The following is a 19,685-nucleotide window of genomic DNA, read 5'->3' on the forward strand; positions in this document are numbered from 1 at the left end:
AGTTCTTGAACTATTGCTTGTGTGAATCCACCTCGTGTTTCCTGTTTCATGCCCTTACAGACTCCTCAGGATACGCTTCCCCCCCGTACTGACACAGGGTCCAATAGAAAACTTGGCTTAATAAGGAACTATAACCAGGCTGGGTAGACTAATCTCCTCTAATCTCCCATAGAGTTCTACCCCACATTTCTGAAAACAGAAAACTTTCAAGACCTTTTTTTTGGATTGTACCAGTATCTCTGAAAACTCAACCAATGGAAGCTTTTGGCTTCTCAATTCAAATTTCAGATTCTTGTTGGATCTGGGTTTTGCCATTGGCAACATGACGAATTCTTTTCCCACACAAGAACTGCAGCAGGAGTTCCCCCGATGTTTGTTGAGCAGAATCTTCCCAATTACCTAAGAGTCAGTGCTGAAGAGGGAAAACTATCACAGAGTGTGCTTTGGGACATGGGACTGCCAATTGCTGTGGATGTTTGTCTTGGACAATGCAAAATACTTTGGGTTGAATGTCATATTATTAATTTTGGTGGCATAACTAAACAGCAACAGGATGTTTGTTTATTCTGCTGAGAAGCTGCACCCACAAAGCTTAAGAGATGCACTGCATTTGACAAGAAAATACTGCTGGAAACCACCTCCTTTGATACATCACTGTTTTGTTAAAACCCCATATAGACTCATTTTGTATAGACACCAGTTCCATTACTCATAATGGTTTTATGAAAGAACAATATTCTTCCTTAGAGAATCGGCACACACATAATAAAAGACAATTTCTTTGTTACTGCATAGTGATAGCTAATGTGCCAGTATTTTATTTCATTTAAAATCTGAACTGAATTTAGTTTTAATTTAATCTTGAGTTAACTGTCCTATCCAGAAGTATGTATCAATTCTGAACACCTAAAAAAATGTAATGCTGAATTACAATCTACTGTCTTATCCTACTTTTTATGAGATCCATTTTTACTGTCAGTCTTGACATCAATGTGAACACCAATTTGAAAAAATACTGAATCGCACTGCAAACTGTGTAAAACTTTCATGGCACTGAAACCAATACACAGGATTATTTTAACAAGTAGCTAGGCATAACACTATTTCTAAATTAAAATTTTACTGCAGTCCTAAGCTGATGAAATATGTAACACTTTTGCTATCAAAGTGCAGCAAGTCAAAGCTCGAACACTACAAATACCTCTTAAAGTCACATTAGAATTATCTAATCCTTTTAATATCTCGTGTTTACATCACACCTTTCATTTCAAGGCTCTAAAACACATGCAAAGACTGATAATAACAAAAAAAGCTAATTTAAGAGAAAAACACTGGATAGGTTCCTCACTGTAGGCAAACTTCTCAGGATGATGAGGCAAATTAATATCCACAGTGCATATTTTTACCCATTTTGCAGTTAATAGGCTTCTTCAGCTATTTTTACTGCATAGTCAATGGTTACTATTTGCAACAACAGTGACTGTCATTTTTAATTAGCATTGGGTAACAGCCTACTAACATAAAAGACTTTCTATAGTTACAATAAATAACCATGGGCTCATAAAAAGCCCTCAGAGCAGCTTCAGGTATACACAGGTTTCCTGGACTGCAACACACTCACAATAATTTCTTCCAGAACGATTCAAACTTAGTTTTGGTCATTGCACTGGTCATTGCAAACTATGATCAATTTTATAGCAATTACAAATTTAGGAAAGAAGACTTAAACTACAGTGAGTATACTCTTAGAAATTACTGCCTGCAGCCCTAAAAAAAGCCCATTGTGAGCCTTAGTGATAAGAAAGGTCATTCAATATCCTGAGCTGGAAGAGACTCACAAAGATCATCAAAGTGCAACTACTGGATGGTAAATGGTAACGTTTTAGTAATTACAATCAAAAGATAAATGATGAAATTAAGATGACACCTTTCAGGATAGAAAGTCATCCCAATCGGAAAGTAACAGTTGAGACTCTACACAAAGCCCTCACTATTTATAACACAAAGCTATTAAATGTATCACAAAGGAGAGGTACTATAACTTAAAGGAAGAGGAGGAAAATTGACACCAGGTATTAAAAAAGTTACTGTTCCAGATGCAGATCACTTCTTATCAAACATTAATTTCCAATTATGACATTGTCAGAATTCCCTGTAAACAGCATTATGGAAATGGCTGTCAACCAGAGAAGTGGCTTCCCAAAAATGACTCCAGTCCAGCTGAGGATATTTCTCCCAAAATATACATCAGAAATGCATAGCATGGTGCCCCTGCGCATTTCAGCTGTACCTTCCAATTGTCAGAATGTCATCATCTCTTCTCAAAACACTAGAAAATATTTTGTACTCTATGTCCTTTGATATAATTTGAGGTACTCCAGCTGACAATACTCTGACTCATCAATATTATGCAGACGGAAATTGCCCACAAAATCAAAGCACCGGGATAGAAAAGAGCTGGCAAGGAGTTGTTTATTGAGGCAGAAGCAATCATAAACATGCTGAAGAACTTCCCAGACTGTACTCATAATTCTCATTAGAACATGCTGCCCATATGTTAGGAGAAGGGTCAGTTTAGCATTTTATCCTGTAGACCTCTACAGAAAACACCTACTTACATCTTCAGGCTTGCTAATAGACTGTCCCTCTCTCCTAAGAGGGATCTGAACAACCACAATCTACAAACCTACTCAAGACCAGACTGCTGGGCCTTTCCTTACCCAATTCTGACATTGCTCCATCTAAAAACACATCCAAAGGAACAGAAAATCTTACTTTCTGATAAAGCTGTGACTAGCAGGAAGAGAAACTGCCAATGAGATCTAAATCAGAGAAAGAAAATTATGTATATGCATTTAGGAAACATTACTGCAAGACAAAACACTATCAATCAACTACAAACACTGAAACAAACAACACAGAACAGAGGTAAAGATGTAGTCAATACAGAACAAAATCAAATGCAAGCATACAAAACTTAGAATGACATTGAACACTGCTGGAAATATCTGCCATACCTATCTATGCATCTACTGACAATGCTAATTAGAAAATTGAAACCATCTATTCCTTCAACCTGTGCACTCTAACACTATCTTCTTGTGCTCTCTAGGTTTATAGTGCTGCCCCCAGTCACAGCAGGAACAGGCAATTCTCTCTGTACAAGCTTTTAACATTTCCACAGGTTAAGTTCTCCCTTGTTTAGGTGGGCAGAGACGCTCAAATTAAAAGCAATGTGACATAGATTTAAATAAATTATTCAAATTAGTCGAATTAAGTATCAATAAGGTGCAGAAACCTTGGCACAGCCAGAATTCAAGTGTGTTGATTTTGATCTAGTCTTGTAAGGATCAGAAAAGTTTCATTTTTAATTGCTCCAACAGGAATGAACATACCTTGTTTTTGACATCTTCACCAGCCTAACAACATAGGGCTGAAAGTAATACATTCTATTCCCAATAGATTATTTTATCTGCTTAACTTTTCTGGCCCAGTGACTTTACCACAATCTTTACCTTCCTTGAGCTGACTTCCCAAGAGGTAAAAGTCTGCAAAATCCATTTCCCATCCCACAGTCATAAAGTAAAATGGGAAATGGCAATTGTTTCTCTAGAGAATCCTTCCCAGATACTTTGACCTTAAAAGTAAACAGGATCTTTTCTGTCATTTCTGCACCAACATTTGAGGAAACACATCAACCTGTGCACAACAATTTAAATGTAGCACATCTCTTTGCCTGCTCCTCACAGTCTGAACTCCACTGGTCACCTCTCAATTCATGCTGAACAATATAATAGACTTTTTTTTTTTAATCTATTTGTACTAGAGGGCCTGACAAATGATACAGTAACTGCATTAGATCGAATTCACATCACTTATTTGAAAAAGTCAGAATGACTATCACTCCCTGATACCACTCCCTCACTGCAGAGATGAAGGATGAAAGGAGAGAGGATCTTAGAAGTTGTTATTTAAAGAATATATTATTCTAAGTATTTTTAAGTATAGCAATTTTTTATCTCTACTTGTCTGTCAGAGTGCAGCATAAACAACGCACTAGAAAAGATACACAAACATTTTACAGTTTGAAAGAAGATATGAGAACATGTCACACCATACCCTTTCTGGAGGGATATCAGCAAGCAAAGCAGGGAATTTGTGAAAGACCTACCAAAAAGAAAAAAAAAAAAAAAAAAAAGGGATGTGAAAGCTTTCAAACCATCATTATTTCCTTGAAAAACACTGGGAATATATTCCCGTTCACACAGGCATTACCAGATCACAACATTATCCCTGGTTAACTTTCCTCTACGAAACCCAAGAACAGATACCTAAGAAAGGTAGAGAAATACCTCAAGAACACAGCATAAGTTAGAATTTCCACAGAAACACCACCTGATCTTTACTGTTTTAAAGGGAAACTGTCATGTAGTTGCTGCTCTAAGATTTACCAAGATAACGAATGACATAATTTACAAGACAAAGCATACACTCAGTTTCTCAAAGCTACAAGAATCCTTCTCCACACACACACACTTCTTACTGAGAAATATAAACAGAAGCTGTTTGGATACAAAAGCTTTTATTTATTCTATTTTTTATGTGCTAAGACATATTCCAGGCACTGTGTACTCAGAAAATACCATTGTATAAACAAATTTTACAAACTAAGCCATATTGTCTTGTTCTCCAGATGAAGAAAAATATTCCTTTCAAATGGAATACTGTTGGAAAAAATGTTTTATAATATTAGAGTTCTTTTTAGAATAAAACCTTCTCCTTTAAACAGAAAAAATAAAAGCATATTTTAAAAAGTGCTAGGGGCTATTTCAATTATATCAAAGAACACCCAGAACCCCAAACCACAGCAAGTGATCATCTGCAGTAACAAAATACCAACTCTGCTGTCTACAAAGATAAAGATACAAGTAGGTAACTGAAGCAGGGTCACACATGAAGGAAACTATGACAACTTAAGGTGCAATCTGTACTTTAAACTATGGTTTCCTAAATTTTGTCATCAAGTTTTATATGTAAATGCTCTTCTCTGGTGTCCTGAGTTGATATTGATTAAGCTGATCAGATTTGACAAGTCACAAATGATAAGCCTTATTATGACTTGTGACGAATAACTTGTACAGGCTGACAGTCTACTTGAGTTCCTTCTATACTGTCTCACACTTGTCAGCATTAAACTACCCCCATATACTCTATACTGCACCTGAAACCAATTTACACAACCTCATACAATGTGCAAATATGAGCAAGAATCGTCTCTCAAATACCAGAGAGCACTTCAGACTTCGCATCCCACTGGAGAACTTCCATGAAAGTTCTCAGAAGGAACAAGGTAAATATTGCAATGTTCAGTGCTGCAAACCCTCATTCACTTCAGCAGACCCAGGGGCTTCAGTGGAATTACTCAGCTCTTTGAGGCTGAGCACAAACAGCCGTTTGCACGGGACTGCTCAGTCTTGCAACCTACAAATTTTCTTGGGAAGGCCAGAGGGTTCTCCAATACTCGTGTAAATGGACTCACTGGAGAAATGGAGGGTTGGTTGGGGTTTTGCTCCAGCATCCTAAGATGTTGCTAAAACTACACTTCTGGCTGGATCCCAACAGAACACCTGAACAACTCAATAAAGGCCCATCTTTTGTTCAAGATTTAAACCAGACATGTATAATCTGTCAATACTCACTCTCAAGGTACTAACCAGCCAGCTGATATTCAGCTACTCCACAAAACCCCCACATGAGTCACAAGTCTGAAAAAGTCTCATCAGCAATAACTCTGAAATTTTTTTCTGGAAACATTTTTATTATCAAATCACTAGGATTTTAGTTCTTTTTAATGTTTAAGAATTTTTGATGCAAATATGTCAGTATCCACCATGTGTGCTTCTGTAAGACAAAATATTGCTTGTTTCAAAATGTCATCAATAGATATCAAAGGAATTACCATTACACCTGTTTTGTAGATGAAAAACAGAAACAGAAAGGTGAATTGACCTGCCCTAATCCAACACCAAAGAAAGAAAAACACTATTTCTTCCATTTTCAGTATTCCTATCCATTAGGTTATGCAGCATCCTGTGCCTGAAATATCAGGTAGTTTGCTCTTACATGTTATACATCCTAATAAAGGAGGATGATAAAACAATTTCAACACACACTGGAAAGGAAATTAATTGTTACGCATCAATAGCTAGATCTGAGTTTTGCTCTGGATATGGAAGCTTTCTGCTTCAATCTAAAATAACCATCTCTATATAAATAAAAATTTTCCTCTGAAATAATAATCCATTATTAATGCAATAACAATGTACCATTCCATAAATGTCAACTCCAACATGAAGAAAAAAGCAAAATATTGTCCACTGATAGCAGCAATTCAATTCTTTTCCCTCCTCTTCCTCCTTATTAGCGCAGAATACAATTAGTGAACTTCCAGAACCCTTGAAGAAATGACAATCTAAAAAGAAAAATCAGTAAAATGTGTTGATCATTCCTATTATGAAAACAGTTTGTAATAAGTGTGAATTTCACTGTTGTTGGGTCTATGTTTTATGATTTTGCCTGAAGTCCAGAAGCAAACATTCCATTCATGGGTTTAACCCACAATGCTGCACAGTGATAGTGAACCCAGTCTCCTTAACAGGTACCTGATAATGCTCCCTTAGAGCAGCTGATAAGGGAAACTGTGGGATTATGACCCACAAAAAGCTCCAAGTGTTTCCTAGCAAAATCACAAACACCTTAAAACTCTTAACACTGTGTGTCTAGGCTATGCTCAACTACCAGTTCCCCTGCAAACTTCCCATAAAACAAGTGTTTTACAGCCTCAGTGGGGGCAGGGAGGAGGGGAAACCCAAAACTTTACAGTATTTTATCAAAGGTGTGTCTAATGCATTGCCAAAACCCCAATACACTTTAGCATCTATTACTAGAAAGCTGAACACATCTCATGTCCCCCAGATGTCTCTGCACTCTCATAGTAAATGTACTTTTCACTATTACAGGGAAATGATTCCTCTGTGCTGGAAATTGAACCTGACCTCTCCCCTTTCTGTTTCCTAAGCTTTCAAATCACTAATCACTAATTAGCATCTCTCAGAACACCAGAGTTTTATGTGCAAGCATGACAACCCTTCCCATACCCCTTGGAGCTGATCAGCATAATCTGAAGTTCTTCCCTGAGAAGCTGAGGATAACACTGAAGCTTCTCAACTCAAGGAAAATCAGAAACGTGGTCCAAGTCTCTCTGGCTGCTGTCCAAACTCCCCCAATATTTACCAGCCAGAACACTAAGCTCTGATTTTATTTCCTACTTCCTATGACCACCATTTCTGAAGTTTAAAAAAATCCTGAACACATATCATACACATGCTTAAAAATAGCAATCCAAATAAATCAATATTGCTTCATTCTGCAAAAACCTAAAATTCATTCAGAACAGCAGATTTTACCTGATTTTGTGCTGTCCCTTGGTAATGTGAAAATCTATGCTGTGTTCTGCTTTTGTTTTGTTGGAGTAGGAGGATTATTTTAATATGGAGAGGATTGATTTTGTTCCTCTATGCATGAGCTGCTGTTGATATCCCCAACCAGAAAGATTCCTTTCTAGAATTATCATCAATATATATTACAAGAGAGTGTTTACTTCCAGCCTGCCTCTCTTTCAAAAGCCTCCACAGTGTTAATTCCCAGAGCAAGGCTACAGGTCTCCTACTCAAAATTTCTCTTTAGATTTTCTAATCCTTTTCTCCTTAATCTCCATTATATGAAAAGAAATCCACATATGCATGGTCTGTGGGAAGCTAAGTAACTTTACCTCTCACCATAGTTACCACATCTGATTTAACCACTGGCTCCGGACATTGAATCATTGTCCTTTAAGATTTCAGATTTTATTTGTGTAAGCCTCGATACATTCATCAAGCATAAAATTCTACAACCAGACTGATTTTAATATCATTAGCAGACAACGACATTTCAATTTATGCGACTGTAAGATAACATACCATCCACCCCTGCTCTCTGTGTACTGCTGTTTTCCAGAATGTCAGAAGCAAAAATGTTTAAACGTGTTATTACTATGACCGTTATTGACAAGGTTTTCTGTCTAATCCGGTGCTTTGAACGATTCTGGAACAATGTTACATTCAGATTTTCATTAGTGTGCTCAACTATTCTATTAGACTTTTTTGTTTCTCATGGTAACCAATTTTATTTGACTTGAGGGAAGCTGTTCAAATATTTAGAGGCACTCCGAGATGGCAGGAGTTTATCTAGGAGCATACATGTTGTGCCACAGATATTCCTTTCCTCGCTTCTTTTGGATTCCCCCTCCCTTTCCGACCCCCCCTACAAAAACAGTGGCAAACAAATGAGAATCTCGACCTGCCACACCGCACCGGGAACGTGCTCACTTCATCTCTTTATGTAAATACGCAAGTTACAATGGGCACATTTCGAAACCACAGGCTCGGTAGGTAAAACAGATGCTTCTTACGTTCCTTCGTATGCACTGAATCCCTCTGCCAGAATCGCCAGGCGAGAACTAAAGTATAAACATCTGCAACACCTCTCTGTTTTGTTAACATTCTTTCACACGTTTTCTTGCTAACTCCGAAAAGGCTCGGCGGTGTAAAAAAAAAAAAAAAAGAAGAGAGAGAGAGAGGGGGAAAAAAACCCCAAACCAACAACAAACAGCGAAATTGGAAACATCTGCCAGATAGCTACGGAAAACGGAATGAAACACGAATAAACAAAAACATGGCGAAAGTGGCCTGGGGGTTGTTACACTGTCAGATCATTTCTCCCAGCCCAACATCAAGGCTTTTGTTACAAACCGAAGCGGTCATTTGCATGGAGAACCAACAGGGTTTCCTTCTCCTTGGGCGTCTCGGCGGCCGTAACACACACACACACACAGACACACAGACAGGGATAGAGAGTGGCCGTGTCCGCACGGCGAGCCCGGAGCCGCCCCGGGCACACCGAGACTGCGGCCGGAGGCGCTCCCGGCCCCGCGCCGAGCCCCAAACCCGCACACGCCGCGATTTAGGGATATTAAAAAAAAAAAAAAAAAAAAAAAAAGAAACCATAACAGACGAACCTTTTGGAGCGCTGCCCCAGCCGGAGTTCTCTCCCCCTCTCCTCTCTCTCCCTTCTGGCTCTGGCTGTTGCTGACAAGATCAGGCTGAGATTAACAAGTCCATGCTACTCTGCCAACCCCGCTCCTCCGCCGGCTGCACACGCCGCCGGGGGCTCGCGATGGCACCAAACTTTGGGAAAGTTAAAAATGGAAGGGATTGAAGGAATGTGAAGCACAATGGCAGGGAAGCAGAAAACACTGCCTGGACAATTATTGCAGCAGCACGCAGGGCACTGCTCTGAAGTCAAGGCTGTGTCAGCACTTTCTTTCTAAATCCCCCCCATTTTTCAGGGGGCTGCAACTCAGAAAGGAAAATAAAAAAGAAAAAGAAAAAATGCTTACGGCCAAAAATATTGCAGGTAAACCCCCTTCCCTCTGCATTTTAAATCACCCATTTAGACAGTTCAGAAAGTTACAGGAGTCTGTGCACTTTGTCAGGCAGTCCCACATGCCCTTTTTTATGCAAATACAAGTCTTTTTTTTTTTTTTTTAATGAGGTTTCACAAGAATTTGACCTACATTGTGAAAACACCATCCCCCCCCCCCCCCCACTTTCTTTTAATAGAAGCAATATAAAAAATACCTTAACTTCGAAACCCGGTTTGCATAAACATGGGATAATTTCTAAGTAAGTTCTACATACACATTGCCTGAAAGGTACCAGATTGGTACCAGGGATAGGAAAATGGTCCCACGGACGATCCAGCACAGCCTCTACTGAGGGCTCAACCCCAATTCATTATGGTAACTTGGCAACCCAAACTGCTGAGGGCATCTGCATTTTCCCCGGATAAAGAAAGGGTCCTTATAATCGTGTTAAAATAAGGAAACAAAGCGTTTGATCTGTATTTACTACTTTACAACTACACTCTAAACTGTGGCACATCAGGGCAATCGCTGCTGCTGTTGTTAATCGCTGGATTTTGGTCGTGGGGTTTTTTTTTCTTTTGTTTGTTTGTTGGGGTTTTACTCTTGGCAATTTCCTCTCAGATACAGAAATAAAACTTCACCAGCCTTTTTACACAAGCCAGATACACTAAGACACTTTTCAGTTACATTTAAAGTTATGATAAGAAAATGAAGAAAAAATCTCCAAACCATGAGCTATACAGTCATATTACTACTTTCTTTTAAAGTAAAAATACACCTTTATTTCTAAGACTGTGCAGCAGCCTAAGCCTGCTGGGCAAGAAAACCAAAGCCTAAGTCTTGACTGATATGGAATAGCCAAGACAACAGGCAGTTCATCTAATCCTTACAAGATTCAACTCCATCAAAACTTTTCCATTAAAACGCATCCCTTCAGTCTCTGTGAATTTCTGACTCCACAGTACTGTTGAGTATATAGGATTTAAAATCAATTACATCCATTACAATGGGGCCAGCCACTAAAAATTCTTGGTTGCTGTGAATAACTCAGTAAAACAACATCCCTAGTAGTTGTCCCCTTCAACTGTCTCATTCCCATTATCTTCCAGAAAGTCCTAATATTTGATGAATATGTAATATCCATACAATAAATAGTGGTTGGAACTGGACGATTGTTAAGGTCCCTTCCACCTCAAACCATTCTATGATTCCATGTTAGTATCCCATATTAGTACAGGTATCCAATATTAGTACAGTCATCTCACATTTCTGCCCTACAAGAATTGCTGCCTGGCGTGTTTTGAAGACAAGCTGATTTGATATTAACACCTTCTTCTGTCAATGCTGTGCGCAGCAGTTGAAAAATATCAACATTTTTCCCATTAATCAGAAGAGAAAGTTAACACAGATTAAAGGTAAGGTCCTAAATAATTCTCAAACACCATGACTCACCAAAAGAGTGAAAGATTCTGCTTCTCCATTACAATGGAGAATACACTCTAATGGACAATACCACCACATCCACCTGCTCGGAGGAGGAGAACTCTACTGAACATTGAGTCAACCTGTGCTCCTTCCCACCTGAACCAGCACAGGGCTTCATATTCCTGCCTTAGGCCAGTCTGGTCTGCAAATACAAGAAATGATGGTGACACACACCCACATCTGCCACCTGGCACTGGGGTTATAACAGAGAGGAAAGAGAAGCAAGTGTGGTAAAAATCTCAATCCACAGCAGTTTTCTTCAGCAAATGAAAGCAGAGCACTGAGGTTTCTGCTCTGCTCCACCAAATAACACACAGAGGGCTTATGTTCTTGAAAGATAGATAATTTGCATGCAGTGTTTAATGGTAGACAGATGTTTTCCTCTGATCATTAATCTGGAGCAAAGCAGAAGGCTACTGGAAACAAATGAGTAAAGTTCTCCTAAAGGTTTGGAGTATTCTGTGTACACTGCTTAAGTTCAACTAATTGCTAATTCACATTAACAAGACACCGAGCCAGGACAAACATTAACACATTACGTTTCAACTGGACAATACCAAGAAATACAAAGCTGATTTTTCATTTTCCTTTTATGGCACCAGGGGACAAGGAAAAAATAAAGAAGATACAGTATAAAACGTCTTAGTAGATCCAACTTCATACTTCCTATTGAAGAATAAAGTGGTAGGATTTACAAGAACTCTAAAAGCAAAGGTCTATAGGGAATTAAACTAAATTTAATTAAATTAAGACTCGGCTTTATAAGTTTGCATGGTAGGTTAAGCAAAAGACATATATTAACCTCATATTAAAGAGAAAAATACAACCTTTGTATATTAAGAACCATACCCAGGAATAACAATAGCCATTTTGCTTAATTTAGCAGGAAACTACCGATTTTAACAACTTCAAAAGATCATTAGCTTAGTTCTCATCCCCACATTTATCACGTCAACATTTACACTATAAATCAACAGCTGCAGCCTAGAGCTGAAAACATGCCAGAAATACGCATAGGTTGTATCAATATTTGCACATGGAGCCTTGAACATAAATTAGTTGACACTCAACACTTCAAGCTTCCTCCCTGAAGTTGCAATATTTAAAGGTTAAAGATTAGACATGCTCCCTCTTGTGTTAAACTAAGAATACACGAATACATGCTGTTTTCTCTGACATGATGGTTGCTTGGCCATCTGTTTCATTAAGCAACCCCTTTAGGTCTGGCTACTAATGTCTGACAAAGCTTCACCAATAACCCTCCAGTCTGAAGACAGACACAGTCTCAGCACACAACCTGTATCCACAGGGTATCTGTGTTACATTAAATTAGCTATCAGAAAGGACCATTAAGAGATTACATATAAACAAAATCTGTTGCAAATAAGCATCTTGGACAAATATATACATGACTTGATCAATTACATGGCAAGTCACACTTCTTCAGTCCCTCTAAGCATCACAGAGCCAAGTTCAAGCTGCTCAGTACCATTAATCATGGGGAATACTGAAGAGCAATTTTCCTTCTAAATATTAGCTTATGGGATATTTAAGACAAACAGGAAGAACAGGAATATTTTACAATGCCAAGTAATTATGTTTGTAAATACAGCAACAATTGTGCAAAGTTTTCAATCCTCCACCCAAGCAGCTCAGGGTGAACCATTCCCCACACAGAACATTAATGGAGTCAAAATCCCCCTTATAAAAATTCTCTTGCAGGATCTGGTCCCAAGATCGTGTCTAGACACGAATGCTAATCCCAGGTGTAACTAACACGAAAGTTTTTACTAATACACTTCTCAAACAAAGGCTTTGCACCTGGTGTGGGCTTGGTAAATTATGTTTAGGTATACATTTGCTGGTTATGGTCAGCACAAGGCTCAATGCTAGGGCAGCTGTGAGTAAATATCAGTAAATAGTTCAGAGTCGAGAGCTGAAAAGACTCTAACACTCAACTATGTGACTTCCCACATTCCCTTTTATTTACCCCACGCCTTTGTGGTGGACAGATACTGTCAGTGCAATGAGGTCTATGCACACCAGAAATAATGGCACCAAATATTCTAACAAACATTATGTGCTCTTTCAAACCATGAAAGTTAAAGGTGTTCGGTCCTCCTGGGAGTGTTGGTGCTTATTTTCACACAGCGTTATGCAGACCAGCAAAAACATAACCACGATGTTGAGAAAGCAAAAAATCCATCTTGGTATTGATAGATACAGCTTTGAGGTCACTCTAAAGCCTCAAACTCCAGCAGCACACTGCTTGAAGCACATTTGCTTCCAGCGCATCAAGAAACTAAACTTTTGACACCGAGTTGAGCAGCAGAACGAAGTTTGTATTTACAGCACGTACAGGTGCGAGGGGCAGGTTTCCCGTCTGGGGCAAGCCCGGGGTGAGGAGGGTCTGTCCCAGGCCCGTGTCACACACCGAGGGGCTCAGACCACATCAGACACTGCCCTCTGCGCAGTGCCCAGAAACCAGCTTTTATATCAGGACTGACACTCCACGAGGGGTTTTATTCCCTCGCACGCTCAAGTAGGAACTCTGCAGGATCACGTCCTTTTTTTCTTTTTCTTTAATAGAAACACTCACGTACGTCCGGCAGAGGAATTACCGCTCGCTTAAAGCGGTAATTTGTCACCTTAGAGGGACCGGCCAGAGGTCAGCGGGTCAGGCCAAGCCTCTGGGTGCAGCCATGAAGATCACGGCTGGCCCGGGATCCCGCCGGGAGCAGCCCCGGCTCCGCACCTGTAGCGCCCGGCGGCTCCGGGGCGGCAGCTCCGCTCCCGGCACGGCTGCGAGAGCAGCGGGACCCGTGAATGGGCTACCAGAGCCCCCGGCGGCCGCACGGAGCCGCCCCCCTCTCCCCACCCCGTCCCCCGCGATGCGGGCGGGACCGGCCCGGCTGCGGCGGGAGCTGCGCCCGCCCCACGCCTCCGCTCACCGGGGAAACTCGGCGCCGGCCCAGAGAGCCGAGAGCAGGGGGTTGCCGCCGTCTCCGCTATTTAAACCTCTTCCCGCCGTCTCCGCCTCACTGGCTCCCACTCGCTCCCTCCGCCCCGCGGAACTCACGGGGGGCGGCCCCGCCCCTCCCCATGTACACACAGCCACACGCCGCCCGCCGCCCCGCCCGCCCGCCCGCCCCAGACGCGCCGCCCATTGGTTCAGCTGCCTGCCCTTCAACGTGAGAGCCTACAGCATTGGCTGGCGGCGCTGTTTATCACAGTGCGCCCCGCCCCGCGCCCCACCCCTCCCCTTCCCGGACACCTCGGGGGTGTTAAAACGGCCGTTTGAAGTCACCAGCAAAATTTACTTTTAGGCCCCGCCCACTGAGTCCCAAAACATGTTCTGATTGGGCGATAGGAAATCCCTCTCTACCGGCACTGGGTAGCTGGGTGTCCATAACCCCCTCAAATCCCGCCTACCCCCATTCCGTAATCCCATTTGATTTGTCCGCGCATCCGCGTGGCCCCGCCCACTCCCACACCGCTGCCCATTCAGGCGCGGCTCCCCGAGCTCTGGGGCGGTGCCAACACTCACGGCGGGAGAACGTGAGGAAGGGAGCCCCTCATTGGCCGGCGCGCCGTCGCTCTCCTTCCGTCACCGCCCCCGCGGAACGTACCAAGGCGCGGCGGCGCGGGGTGGCGGCGGGGAGGGGGGAGCGCGTGGCGTTGGTTGGGGCCGTGTCCATGAGGGCCGGGGCGGGGCGCGCGCCGTTTCCCGGCATGCCGCGCGCGCCGTAGGTAGCTCCCGCCGGGACGCGCTGGGAGGAGGGCGGGAGGGAGGGAGAGCGGGCGGGGGGAGGCCGGTGCCCGATCCAAGATGGCGGTGCAGGAATCGGCCGCTCAGCTCTCAATGACTCTGAAGGTGCAGGAGTACCCCACTCTCAAGGTGGGTGCCGGGCCGCCCCCGGCGCGGGGGGAGCGCGTTAACGCCCTCAGCGTCCCGCCCGAGCAACGCTGAGCGGGAGCCCCTTCTCCCCCCACGTTCTCCCTGCCTCGGGAGCCCCGGGGCTGTGGGATGGAGGTTGGGGAACGGTTCCTATCGCGTAGTTCCCGCCTGTCCCCGTTTTTCCTTTGCTTGACGTCTCGGCTGGTGCCGCTCCGCTGCTGCTCTTCCCATCCCCCTCCGCGGAGGGAGAGGGACGTGCCTGGAATATGCGGCTCTTCCCTGGTGTCTCCGTGCCCTGAGGGGATGGGGGAGGCCCCCGGGCCACTCTGGGGACACAAAAAGGAGCTGGGAGAGAAGTGAGGTCCCTGTGGTGGCGGGGCGGTGTGAGGGGGGAGCGGGCTCGGCCGGAGCCGGGCTGGGGGAGAGGGCTCGGGGCGTGTGAGGGGAACGTGCTCCCTGAGGAACGCCGAGGACTGCCCCAAGTGCTCATCCCAGATGATTATCTGCATCTACGTGGCGTTGTTAGGAGACGTGTTAAAGGGGAGGGAGTGGAGGTGGCGGTGTAATATGGTTCCCTGGCTGCTTGGTCCCCCGAAGATGGAGATGAGCTTGAAATACAAAAAAGGGACAGACGTACTGGAGGGCTGTGGAGGCGAAGCAAAATAGAGTTTGGTTAAAGGTGTTCCTTGAGATCTGCAGGATGGAGGTGTCTCCCAGGGCTGCACGGGTGGTCTTGGGCTTTAAGCAGGTGTCGTGAGGCAGGCGAAGGACTCAGCGATGACCTTAACGCTCAGTGCCTCCCAGAACTGCTGGACTGCGAGGATGATGCTCATAGGAATCAACGGGAACCTTTGTTTGAAGTCTCGTGTTTTATGTACAGGAGATCTACCACATAGATAGCAGCAAGTGTGGAAGGGACCTGGGAGAAGGATCTCTATTGCAAAACGCTTATTTAAACATCTCTCGTGTCGGCGTATCCGCATTTTGCCGTCTGTAGAAGATGTTTTTTGCAAAGTCAACTTTGTTGTGCTGCGATCACGCTGTGCCTTCACACGCCGAGCATTGTGTGCTCTTTGCAGTGTTGGTTCTGCAGGCTCTCTGGCCATGTTCTTCCTGTGCATGTCCTCCTCCACCAGCTCTGTCTGCTGAGGTCCTTACAAGCAGAAGGACAAAGTGTTGATTCCCATTTTACATGTGAAGGCTCCTTTGAACCTGACAGTATCAGGCTTAAATTTTAAAATAGCTGTAAAGAGCTCTCTAGCACTTTCCATAGCCAGAACAATGTGAAGATGTGAAGGTATTTAATGTTAAGAACATCGTTTAAAGACTGCATTTTAGGTGTATTCCAGTTGTTGCCACAGCCTTGGTTGCTACATTCCTGAAAGATTGCTGCAGTGAAGATCAGTGAGTTTTTTGTTTTGGTGCTTATGACTTAAGATGAATTGTCAAGGTGCCAGCGATTTAAAAGGTAGAGGATATTTTAGACTAATTCTTTTATTTCCACAAGCATTCTTTTCCCTTAAAATATCTCAACAAAAATATACATAACAGAATGGAATGTTGTTTGTAAAGTTAGCGAGCTAAATAGTCAGTGGGTGAGACACCCTTGCACTGAAACTCTTAATTTCCAAGCAAAGGTGATGTTTATTGACTTTTCCCAGCAGTCGTTCAACTTCTGGGTTGTTCCTGCAATCTTTAGCAACTATTTTCATTGTTTAAAAAAAACCTGCCAGAACAGTGTCTGCTCAAATCTTTTGAATGTGTCCTCTGAAATGTTCTTAGATGTGAGTCATATATCAAAACATTTTAGTGGTGGAGGTAAAAAGGCAGCACAGAGAAATGAGCACTAGGGCTAAAGTCTACTGAAGTAAGTTGATATGGAATTGCATTTTGCTCTTCAGGAGTCAGATACCTAAAAGTTTCTGTGGGACTGAGCCTCTGAATTTTTGTTTCCAGTTTATTCAAATGCTGTGTAAAATGTCTTTTATCATCACTTTTTTAAAATTTATTTTGTTCACCAACACAGTAGCTCAGATATTTCTGTTGGAGCTCTGGACACTGGTGATTTTCCCTTATGTGAGTAAAATATAAAATATTGCAGACTTGTATTTATATCCTTCCTGTTTCCTCCCTCTAGCTTCCTCATGCCAGCATCACTAGATAATAGTTGTGTAATAGTTCTACATTTACAGTGTGTTCCACAGAGCGCTTTTCATGTGAAAGAGTGCTTCAAGCTGCAGAGGGAAATCCCTGTTCCATAGCTAAATTGTGGTGGCTGCTGGAGTGGAAATACTTCAGCTGTTCTTCAGCAGTTCAGCTCAGGGGAAGTAAATAGAATTCTTCAGCTGAATCTAGAGAAGCTCTTTAAGTGTGCAGAATAATTCTTGAATATTCCCCTCCCGTCCCCTCCAGTCCCTTCTCAAGGACAAGAAGGTTGTCAGCTATTCTTCTACCAAACTGCTGGGGAATCTTTTTTTTTTTTTTTTTTTTTTTTTTAATCCTTCTGATGGGGAATTCTGCTAGTCTCAGATGAGAGCACATAAGATGAAAGCTGACAATTTGAAAATGAATGAATGCAAACATTGTTATCATAGTTCTTTGCTGAAAATAATAAACAAGTGATGACAGGAAGCTGGATAATTCATCCATCTCTTTAGCAGTATGAATAATTATTAAACTGATAGCAAGCTCTATAGGCTAAGACCCTAAAAGTGGAAGATTGAAGACCTAAAAGCAGGAATATCACTTTTGAAAATATTCTGGGCTGTTTGTTGGCAAGCAGTTTTGGGTTAGCTGGTCTGCTACTGCTTTAAAAAAAAAGTTCATCAACAGGACAGTTGTAGAAGCACAGAATATGTCAGTGCCTTCTCAGAGCTACTCTTTGGTTTCTTTTGTTGGCAGCTCTGTCGGGGAAAATATTGGCAGCAGATTTAATAAGATACTAATTTCTCATGGAAATGCAACTGTTGGATTGTTACAGGGAAACAAGTAGGAGACTGGGATATGTGGAGTGCATATTGTTTCTGTCCTGAGTCCACAGAATAGCTGAGGTTAGGAAGGACCTCTGCAGACAATCCAGTCCAATCCTGCCCTCCAGGCAGGGTCAGCTGGAGCAGGTTGCTCAGCACCGTGGCCAGACTGTTCTCAGTTACCTCCCAAGATGGAAACTCCAGCATCTCTTGGTGAACCTGTTCCAGTGTTTGACTGCTGTTGGGATGCTAAAAGAAAGTAATCTTTGGTTGACAAAAAAAATTCTGTATTCCAGTTTGTGTCTATTGTACTTTTATGGGGCACTGCTGTGAGGAGTGTAGCTCCATCTTCTTTGTTGTCTCCATGGGATATTCATACACCTTAGTAAGGCTTTCCCTGAGCCTCTTCTGGGTTGAACAATTCCAGCTCTCTCAGCCCTTATTCCCATGTCAGATTCTCCAATCTATTCTAATCTCTGTCACCTTCTCTTTACTCATCCAGCATGTCCAGATCTCTGTTGTACTGCAGAGGCAAAACTGGACATGACACTTTGGGTGGGTCTCAGTTCTAATCAGAGCAGAGGGGAAGGATCCCCTTCCTTGACCTCCTGGCAGTGTTTTTCCTGACACAGCCTGGGGTGCTGTTGGAAGCCTTTGCTGCAGGGGCACACTGCTGTCACAGGCAACTTGTCCAGCAGGACCCCAGGCTCTGTTCTACAAAGCTGCTTCTTCCCAGGTTGTTGGTCTCCAGCATATCCTGCTACAAAGGGTTGTTTTTTCTCAAGTGTAAGACTTTGTTCCCCTTTGTTGTTGAATTTTATGAGTTTCTTGTTTGCGCATTTCTCCAACCTGGTGGGATCTGTAGGAATGGCACCACAACCACCTGGCATATTTACAGCTCCTCCCAGTTTTGTATCCTCTGCAGACTGGGGAGGTGCACTTGGACCCATCATCCAGGTCACTAATGGAGATGTCAAACAGTTCAGATCAACTTTTTTTTACCCACTGAGGCAGAAGAAGTGCGAGGTTAATTTTTTGCATAACTGCTTGCAATACTTTTTTTCCCCCCCATGTTTATAAGCTTTACTCTAAGTTGGTTTTGAACCTAATTTTAAGAGTCAAGAGTACTTTTGTCAAAACTTTGAACCGGTAGCAGCAAAAGTTATTCAGTGAAAGTGGTTCAAGCAGAACTTAAGACAGAAGTAACAATTGTAACACTTAGTTCACTGTCTGTACATCAATGTAAAAAGTATTTATCATGGTAGAATCATAGAATGGTTTGAGCTGGGAGGGACATTAAAGATTATCTTGTTCCAACCTTCCTGCCAGGGCCAGGGACAGCTTCCACTAGACCAAGTTGCTCACAGGCTTATCCAGCCTGGCCTTGAACACTCCCAGGGAGGAGGTATCTGCAGCTTTCTGGGCAGCCTGTTCCAGTGTTTTGCCATCCACACAATAAAAGAATTTCTTCCTCATATCTAACCTAAACCTGCCCTCTTGTAGTTTGAAGCCATTCCCCTTTGTCCTGTCACTACCTCCTGTTGTAAAAAGTCCCATTCCAGCTCTCTTGTAGGCTCCTTTCTAGATTATCTAAATGCTCTTCAGATAGAAGGTTGGTAAAATAAGCTAAACCTGGATGTTGGTAACAGCTTTGCACTAACTCATCATGAACACTTATCTCATACTCAATCCATCTTCAGCCTGGGTGCTCTGACTCACCGAATGTTGAATGTTGAATGTCCATGCCGAGCGTTCCTGTGCTGCTGAATAATGCACTTCCTGTTTTGACACATCATGTGTGTCTGTG

At 42.6% G+C, this 19,685-nt stretch overlaps 2 protein-coding genes across 6 annotated transcripts in view; one reads left to right on the plus strand and one right to left on the minus strand.

The window, feature by feature from the left end:
- Positions 1-14,089, minus strand: part of CTBP1 (C-terminal binding protein 1) — a 236,465-nt gene extending 222,376 nt beyond the window's left edge. For 2 of the 3 annotated variants that reach the window (XM_083860929.1, XM_083860925.1), the window contains exon 1: positions 13,963-14,089. The gene's annotated coding sequence lies outside the window, so the exon portion shown is untranslated. Of the gene's footprint in view, positions 1-9,118; positions 9,250-13,962 lie in introns of those variants that run through there. The other variant, XM_083860928.1, reaches the window with a different exon arrangement.
- A 690-nt stretch (positions 14,090-14,779) lies between these two features.
- MAEA (macrophage erythroblast attacher, E3 ubiquitin ligase) overlaps positions 14,780-19,685 on the plus strand; it is a 48,008-nt gene continuing 43,102 nt past the window's right edge. For 2 of the 3 annotated variants that reach the window (XM_083861215.1, XM_083861216.1), the window contains exon 1: positions 14,797-14,909. Coding sequence is in view for 1 of the 3 variants with exons in the window: in XM_083861214.1 (XP_083717340.1) it covers positions 14,841-14,909 (69 nt within the window). In the remaining 2 variants the exon portion in view is untranslated. Of the gene's footprint in view, positions 14,910-19,685 lie in introns of all 3 variants that reach the window. The other variant, XM_083861214.1, reaches the window with a different exon arrangement.

The sequence above is a fragment of the Zosterops lateralis genome, assembly GCF_965231275.1.
Source record: "Zosterops lateralis genome assembly, chromosome: 5".
NCBI lineage: Eukaryota > Metazoa > Chordata > Aves > Passeriformes > Zosteropidae > Zosterops > Zosterops lateralis.